Here is a 9,318-nt window from a genome sequence, read left to right on the forward strand (position 1 = left end):
TGTTTTCTACTGTTTTTGTATTTTCCTCTTCCTTATTCTTGAGATATGTTTACATCTTTTGCATCTAGGAGCTAGAGGAGAAGCACCGGGAGGCACAGCTTGCAGCACAGCACCTAGAGTTGCACCTGAAACAGAAAGAACAGATGTATGAAGAAAGGATCAAAGTAAAGATATCTTTTATCTATAGATGTAAAAGATTCCTAGCCCTCTGGATACAACTTAAGTAGTTTGCTTTTTGAGTACCTTGAGTTCTTCTCCACTACTGAGGTGTGGGTTTGGTGATATGTAAGATGTAACCTTTATTAGGTTACAGCTATAAGAAACCAATCCTAAGTTCTGATGCAATTGACAATCATGTCTGTTTCTTGGAGAAAATTGAAGGCTCTATTATTTTCCCATTGTGCATGAATAGAACTTTGATGATGCCTTGAAATATCCTATGTACTGGATCCAACAAGCTTTTCTGCTGGTTAGAAAGGCGGAGGAGTGTTGCCTTTGACCACCAAAAAAGGTTATGGTGGGGATCATGGGAACTCCATGGACAAAAGCCATGTGGGATGGGGGCTGCAGTGAGGGGAGGAATTAATTGAGAGTGAGTGGGAAAACCTGGTTGTTCAAATTCTTTGTGTTGGTTTATAATATGAAAGGCAGAAAATTGGAGAGGAGGAAGTGAAAGTATGGCTTAGAAAGGGAAACAAAGGAAGAACTGGTATGTTTTTCAGAACTAAATTCAATTTCTCAGAGCAGTAGCATCCACTGTTGAATCAAGGGGTATCCCGTCTCTTTACTTGATGCTGCTATTGGGAACCACCTTGATCTGAAACTATAGGCATCTCATAAAATTAAGTAAACTAGAGTGTATAAAAAATCTACTATGTACCATTCATCAAGTTTTCTGTAGAAGTATCTTGGGTTTTTTTCCATCCTTCCATTTTGTGATTGATTAAAGTGCTACTGTAAACTTACATAGTATCTTGGAAAGTGAAGTAACTAAATGGGACAATGGGGAAAAAACACAAAACCCTGTGCTCTAAACTATGAGTCACGATTTTTAAAGATGATCATTAGGAAAGGAAAGTTGTCATGAAAAGAATGAATGAATAGTTGGAGAACAGAACATAAAGAGCATTGCGACCTATCTGAAAATGCAGGATGCCTTGCAGTAAGGTAATGAAAGGAAGAGAGATTTGTCAGATAGGGCATATAAAATATCCATGGGGCAAGTTGACACACACTTGACAAGCAGTGGAGTTTAATGGAGAAAAATCTGGCTTTTGCAGGGCAATAATACTCAGTCATTAGACTTCAGCTTTTGTTTCATCTTTTTGAAGGAAGACTTCCCCTTTGGCTTGTGAATAAATATAATATTTTTGTATTATAAAATCACCTGCTGAAGTTATGACCTACTCAAACAAGACAAACCATTGTTTGCCTCTGTATGAACTTGGCTGAGAGATCTTAGAACTCTTGAATGCCCTCCTCTCCTGGCACATTGCCAGCTACTTAGAGATTCCTGCTTTTGTAGCAAATCACAGTTTGCTGTTGTATCTGAACCACCAAGCTGTGGCTTGGACTTTTCTTATAAACCAGCATTCCAAACTGAAAATGGATTGTGCTTTGGAATCTTTGTTTGCAGGGCAAGCATAAACTATACTCTGCCAGTTCAGATGGGACAACAAACTGTGGCTTAGCAACACAAAAATGTCTAATTATCCACCTATATGGGAGGAGGGAGGAAGGGACATGTAAGCATGACGATCCTCCAAGTTTGTTCACCTCTGTTAAGATGTTGCATCTGAACCTTCGCCTATGTGAAACGGGGGGAAAGATTGACACACACACCCCAATCAAGTTGTAATGAATATTTGCCAGTGGGGAAAAGAATTGCAATAACATGTTGCAAGTACAAAATTACCTGCTGTTGAGGTGCACAGAACTCTCAGCAATAAGCTTCTTATGGTAATCTGAGAATCAGCAAAAAGGGGAGTTTTGTATTTTGCACTGCTTAGCTCATGGGTGCCCTCACCTTTAAAAAAAAAAATCTATTTGTTAATATTGTTTTGCTCCCAGTGATTAAAGGCCACTGGATGCACTTGCATGGGAAAAACTGCAGTTTAATGAACACACAGACTATTTGGATCAGGGATCCCCAATGTGGTAGTGGGTACCATGGCGCCAAACCTTTCCTGGTGCCTGCCTAGTGTTTTTAGAAAGTGGGCGGGGCTAGGTAGGGCTTTTGCCCAGTGGGGCTTCTGATTGGCCACCAGAGATCTGATTAGCTGTGCAGATTAAAAGGCACCCTGTTAAACAGAGCTTCTGCCTGAAGTGTTGAAGAGCTACTATTGGAATTATGCATAACCTTGCTCCGTGATATTTTTGTTGGTTGGGCCCACTACCCTGTGTCAGAATTCCAAAGGAGCCCGCAGGCTCCAAAAGGTTGGGTCATGTAGTATGGTCATGTTGTAATCTGTGGCTGGCAACCTCAGATCATGTGCTGTGGAACAGAGGCTACCCTTCTGCAAGGCACATGAAAGCAGCCATTTCATGCAGGGTGGTACAGTAGCAGATGATCCAGACCTGGAGCATAATCTACTGACAGTGCTTTTGAGCAGCTCTTGTTCATTTCAGTGAGGCTGATGCCAAGGGACCGTCTTGGCTGATTGTTTCTCATGGGTCAGACTTGTCTCCTGCTCCAGCGCCCGAAATAGTTAACAATAGTGCCTTGCATTACTGAAAAAGCATGGCACTTACATAAGACTTACATAAGAAGATGCTTTCTGTGGAGTTAGACCATCAATCTGTCTAGTCAAGAATCATCTGCTCTGACTGGCAGCAGCTCTCCATGGTCTTTTCCAGCCCTGCCTTGCAGCTTGAGATAGCTTAAGAAATCAGTATCCCATCTTGCCAATAGTTGAGGTGCCACTACTGAGAATGCTCTGTTTCTGGTAACCACCCACTGTCATTTGTCAGTGTACAACAGCATCATCTTGGTGGAAGGACCTCAGCTGACTGGCAAGGTCATGCAACAGCAAGCAGTGCTTTAACTGGCAATGACAAGGATTGAATTTCTGCATGCAAACCATCTGTTCAGCTACTCTTATGGTACCTTCCTTTCATCAGTTTTCCACCATTGGTGTCAATACCTTTGGATTAGTTTTGCTGTAGAACAGCGCCCTTTACTGATGTTGCTTCATGATGAATGGAAATGGGCATGAAGGAATATTGTTTCTTTTCTTTAGGTGCTTGACAATCAGATGAAAAAAGATTTGGCAGACAAAGAGGCACTAGAGAACGTGCTGAGGAAACATGAAGAGGAAGCCCGTGAAAAATGCAAAATTCTTTCGGAACAGAAAGCAGTATGTGAATTGCGATTTGAGATCAACAAGTTGGGTCACTTTTGGATAGCCAAATGGATCAGAATTATATCTGTCGATGTTGACGGTACAGAGTAATGGTTTGCACCAGCTTAGCAAGTGTGTCCTGGTATGCAGTTTGAGGGTTGTAATTCCTTTACATAGTGCAGGTGAACTGTCCCCAATAAGAGCCGCCCTGCTGGATCAGACTAAAGGGGCATCTAGGATGTTTCTTCTTTAGTTCTCTCCCCCCCCCCCCAATTGGTTCTTGGTTCCCAGCCATATTGCCTCTGACTTTAAGGCTCTCTTTGAGTCACCATTAGGGAGAAAAGCAGAGTTTTGTCTGCCATTTGTTGGAGAGGATTATTGGAGGAGTTCTAAAATATGTTGGTTAGCTTCTAGATCTTCCACATCACCTTTTACGAACTGGAAATGTGCCCTACCTGCAACAGGACTTGTCCCTCCTCATCATCTGTGCATTTCAGAGAAGATCAATAGCATTAGGCAAGCTGTCTTTCAGGGAAGCTTGTCTGTCACTATTCACCTCATTATAGATCCTCTGATAAGCTTCCAAAGAGCCTCAGATTATTTTGAATGCTAGTGTTGTACAGTATTAATAAAAGATGTCTTTCTTTCAGATGATCAATGCTATGGATTCAAAGATTAGGTCTCTGGAACAGAGAATAGTGGAATTGTCCGAAGCAAATAAGCTCGCAGCAAATAGCAGCTTATTTACACAGAGGAACATGTAAGTACAAGAACTGCTATTAACCCGTCTTTTGGTTTACCATGCTTGGGAGAAGTGTTGCATTCCTGATACTGAAATAGTAAAGTAAGTCCTTTTAATAAAGACGCGTTTGACATGAGCTTGCTGTCTTTTGTGTGACTGGCTGCTTCACTAATACGAATTGCAAGCCTGCATTGTTCCTTTGCCCTTGGATGCTTTCTTAAATTACAGTGTGTCACCTTTTTCAGTGCTGCTGTAATCTGGCAACTTTCATTTTCAGGTGTGGGTTTTTTTGGAAGGGGGGAGTCCAGGAAGTTTTAGAATCTATTGTCCTTTTTGAAGGGGGAAATGAGGATTGAACAAAGTTCCCATATATGCATAATTCTAGCTTGAGTTGGGAAATAATTGATTTTCAGAATGCAACAGGATGTGATCCAAAGGCTTCTGGTTATATGGGATGGAAGAGGAAGACAAGCTGGTACTACTCTTGCAGGGCTTGTTTTGAACCATACGGTGTGCTTGGTTTTCAGAAGTGTTAATGGGCCCAGTGTTACTGAAATTCTACTGGTCTCTTAAGTGTGGGGATACTTTGTAGCCCCCTACAGATTTTCCTTGCTAGTCTGTGCTATGATTAATGTTTATATGGCTACTTGCCTTAATACTGGTTAATACAAATCAAGGTTCCTTCTCATCAAGATAACCAGCAAGTATTGGTTAAGGTGGCTGCCAATGTAAACTTCAGTTACATCAGAGTGGAGGAAGCACAGTGCTACTGCTGCTCTGGATTCCTTGATCTGCTTATGTTTACAGGATCAAAGCAATGAGGGGTATTTTCTGCAGGCAGTCATGCAGACTTTTATATTCTGATTTCAGAGGCCTTGGGTTGCTGAAGATTAGTGACTTCATCTGAGAGACTAACAAAATCAAATTCTGTTCCTCTTGAGAGAGCAACATTCTCCCTCTTTTCAGGAAAGCCCAAGAAGAAATGATTTCTGAGCTCAGACAACAGAAGTTTTATTTGGAAACTCAAGCAGGAAAGTTAGAGGCCCAGAACAGTAAGTTGGAGGAACAGTTGGAAAAAATCAGCCACCAGGATCACACTGACAAGACACGCTTGTTGGAGTTGGAGACTAGGTTGCGAGAGGTATGGCCTTACTTTAATACTTGCTGATGTTACTGTTTCCGCAGTTACTGCTAGCAGTATTTAACAGCTGTTTAGCACCAGCAGTGTGTTGGCCCTGATGTTCACTAATGCTGTCGTTATAATATCTTCCAGGCCAGTGTCCTTCAAACTTTCCAGACCCAGGATGCACACTAAGAGGTGTAACATAATGAGAAACAAGCCAAGGGTTAGAGCCCTGCAGGAGTTCTCTCCATCACTGAGTGACCTTGCCTCATGATCTTGCAGCTTTCCCCAGCAAGCATGCAAGTAGAGGCAGGAGAAATGACAGTGCTGTTCTTTATGCAGCAGGTCCTTCCAGAAATCAGGAAAAAAGGCTATATGGGTTCACAATCCAGCAGGAGGGCTCTGACCATGGGTTGAAGACCACTGCCCTAAGTACATGAGGATAAGAACATACCATCAAGTCACAACCAACTCATGGTGACCCCTTCCATGGGGCGTTCCAGGCAAGAGGAGCAGAGGTGGTTTGCCATTGCCTTCCTCTGTATAAAGTTTGAGTCCAGTGGCACCTTTAAGACCAACAAAGCTTTATTCTGGGAATAAGCTTTCATGTGGATACCCACTTCTTCAGATATCTGTGTGTACATGAAAACTTACAGCCAGAATAAAACTTTGGTCTTAAAAGGTGACACTGGACTCAAACTTTGTTTGCTGATTCAAACCAACACACGCACCTGAATCTTCCTCTATATAGGAACCCTAGATTTCCATGGCGGTATCCCATTCAAGTACTGCTCGCAAGGTCTGACAAGCTCAGGCTGAGCTGGGCTACCCAGGTTAATAGTTGCATGAAAATAACTGCCCTGGTCATGGGAGAATCCTGGAAGGGTATTTGAAGAGATGCATAATAACTCCTTGAAATGGCTTCTGCTACTTTGCTATTGTACTTTTAGTCACATAATGTTTATCAATACACCAGAGAGATCGCAGTAAAGCATCTGTACCCTGTATCAATCATAAATGCCACACAATAGGGACCACCCACAGACAAATTAAGTGGTTCTAGAATTTGTGTATGTGGAAAAATATGAACCTGTAAATCAATTGAAAGAAAAAACATTCCCCTCTTTTACTTGCCTGAGGAGAACTGAATATGATCCAAGGCTATGGTTTGTGAGGCTCAATAGTTGGCACCCAGTTTAGGAAAGTTTTCTGGACTTTTACTGTCTTCAGTGCACTTTACTGTAGTGCAGAACTGGGGCACTAACCATGGGTGGAGCCTGTTCAGTTTGGCATTGCCTTGTTTTTTTGGCCTTAATGGGTTTCTATTGCCACAGAATTATATCTGGAATTTCTTTTCACATCTGATGTCTTAGATTGATACAGAAAACCCAATAGTGAGCTAGAAGCATTATTTTAAATCTTTTATGTGTTTCCCAATCTGCATTAAAGAACCTGTGCCAACCTGGCCATGTGGCATTGAATTGTGATGCTTTTCCAGAATTATACTCTTTAGCAAGTTTACCCTCTTGAAGTACAATAGGTATCAATGCTGTACTTAACTCTTCAGGTTAGCCTGGAACACGAAGAACAAAAATTGGAACTGAAACGACAGCTAACAGAATTGCAGCTCACCCTCCAGGAGAGGGAATCTCAGATTTCAGGGTTGCAGGCAGCACGTGCAGCTCTGGAAAGTCAACTCCGGGAAGCAAAAACTGAGCTGGAGGAAACTACAGCTGAGGCAGAAGAAGAGATTCAAGCGCTGACGGTAAGCTCTATCATTCTGGGCTGACACAGAATCTGTGCCTGTGAAAGCGAGGCTCTGAATCAGTTTGAAAATGTGATGGTGAAATAATATGATTTAACCTGGGCTGATAATCTGCAAACTGTGACTGTTCCTGCTGTGCTTAACCTTACGTGTGCTTGATACTGAGCTGATGCTTATAGAGTTGTAACCCATAACAGACTTATACTTTTAAGATATGAAAAAGTCCCACTAGATGTGATATTTTTCCTCACCTGTGTTTGTCTCTTCAACTAGTACAAAGTAGTCCACCCCCCCTACATGATACCTAAATTTTGAGGTGCATTGCTTTCCCAGATTTCTTCAATTCACATTGTTGCATGCAGAAAGGGACCCCAACAATAAATGACTGCTTGGTGTTCACAAAGTCTAAGGCTATCTTTTAAACAGGCACAGCTAAGTTATCTTGGAAAGAGAGAGAATTCTATACCAGGTGCTATTTTTGATCATAAGACTGCAAGAGGTTTTTATAGCCTGACCTCAAGGGGCAAAGAAATGTTCTGTTGGCGAATGATGATATGAAAGCGTCTACTCAGTGTGATACTGCAGATTTGTTCTAATGGGCACTTCAAGAGAAACAAAAGTTCTTATGTGACCTCAGATTAAGCATTTCACTTCTAAAAGGAAAATTCAAAAAAACTGAAACCTCAGACTCCTAAAAGGAAAGAATTGTCTTTACCCAAAAGTTTCCCTGTTCTCATTTTGAATCAAACCTTGATTTCTGAATACAAACTGGTGCTGCGTAGAGATGTGCAAGAAAAGAAAAAAATGGGGATTTTTCAGATTTGGGTATATTAGACCCCAGAATATTGGTAAATACTGAATTTCCCCAGTCTGATACCTCTATAGTATTTGGATTGGGGAAATATTCAGTATTTCTGAATATATTTGGGTCTGTTATACTACAGGGAGGGAAGGGAGAGTGAGAAGTACTCTCCCCCAGCCACTCTCCTACTTTCACTGGTCAGTTTCACTCCCAGTGGGTCAGCTGTTAGGTTTAGGCCATTTAAACCTAACAGCTGACAGGCAGATGGGAATGAAACTGACCAGTGGATGCTTAAATGCCTCCGCATTGCGGGGAGGGCGGGGTATAAATCGAATAAAATAAATAAATAAAAATAAATTTCTTTCCCTCCTTAAGGCCGCTCTCTCTGACTTATCTTCCCCAGGCAGGCATTTGAACTCAACAGCTGACTCTTGGCTCCTGCAGGGTTTCAATTGGGTATTGGTGAATGAACCTGAATAAAAGCTGAATAAAACCGGCTCTTTTTTTTTTAGTCTCCGCCATATCGGTAGCTGAATACAGATCTCTGATACCCAAAAAATACCGATAAGATATTTTTGGGGTATGCATTTGGCTTGGTTTATGCTGAATGCGCACACATAGTGCTGAGATCTCTTATGCTGTGGCCTCACTGCAAGTTTCCTTACAATGTAAAACACTGTATAACCTGGTGATTTTTGTACCTTAGAATTGCAAAAATTGATTTGTCCCCTGAGTTGAAACATGCAAGTTAGGCAGAGCTCAAAAGATTATGACCATCCTGTAACTCTGCTAACCTTTAATAGATCAATAGCTTGGCAAGTGAATGCCAAGTGATGAAAAGATGTCCCTTTGATATTCCAATTGATGAGTAGAAATCCAAGATACTGGCATATGCCTCACTCCTATAAATAGAATCTCATTGAGACAGAAACAATTTAAATTTATTTGTATGTTTCCCAACACTGATTTTCTGCTCAAATGTTAATTGCCAGATTAATTACAAGTAAGTAACCAAACTTTCTTAACATCTTTGTTCCACAAAATATCTACATGAATACAGATGGTATTGTGTGTTTTATCCTTAATAACATGCTACTTATTCTAACATGCTGTCCAGTTTTAAGCCACCAGTTAATGAAATGAATGCTGCCCTAAAACCTGTTGGTTTTTATATCTTACTGTGTGTGACAAGTGAATAATTCATCAAGACAACATTTTCTCTTGATCCTCTGAACTGAACCTAAATGTATGCTGTGTGCTACTGACTATTTTAGTCTTGTCCTGCAAAAGAAAAAGTGCTTGAAGAAGATGAATAAATCAAAAGCATTATTATTATTATTATTATTATTATTCATTTTTTTTTGCCAAATTTGTTGGTAGAGGTTAACTTGCTTTGGCTGCTGGCTGTTTCTGACTAAAGCACGAGTCTTCAGTACTGCTTGCATCCAGCTATACTGGAAGTGGGTTGTGTGTCTTAGCAGAATGTAATGAAAAGAATGATATTTGCCTTCCATTGGGGACTTTCTTTCTGCCTTTATAGTAGTT

General features: G+C 41.0%; 1 protein-coding gene across 2 annotated transcripts in view; it reads left to right on the forward strand.

Annotated features, from left to right (window-relative positions):
- Positions 1-9,318, forward strand: part of CIT (citron rho-interacting serine/threonine kinase) — a 144,577-nt gene that overhangs the window by 72,843 nt on the left and 62,416 nt on the right. For both annotated transcript variants that reach the window (XM_015425327.1, XM_015425328.1), the window contains 5 exons: positions 69-164; positions 3,240-3,356; positions 3,992-4,101; positions 5,050-5,224; positions 6,774-6,971. In XM_015425327.1, coding sequence (XP_015280813.1) covers positions 69-164; positions 3,240-3,356; positions 3,992-4,101; positions 5,050-5,224; positions 6,774-6,971 — 696 coding nt within the window. The remainder of the gene's footprint in view (positions 1-68; positions 165-3,239; positions 3,357-3,991; positions 4,102-5,049; positions 5,225-6,773; positions 6,972-9,318) is intronic.

The sequence above is a fragment of the Gekko japonicus genome, unplaced genomic scaffold, assembly GCF_001447785.1.
Source record: "Gekko japonicus isolate JY-2015 unplaced genomic scaffold, Gekko_japonicus_V1.1 scaffold135, whole genome shotgun sequence".
Lineage (NCBI taxonomy): Eukaryota > Metazoa > Chordata > Lepidosauria > Squamata > Gekkonidae > Gekko > Gekko japonicus.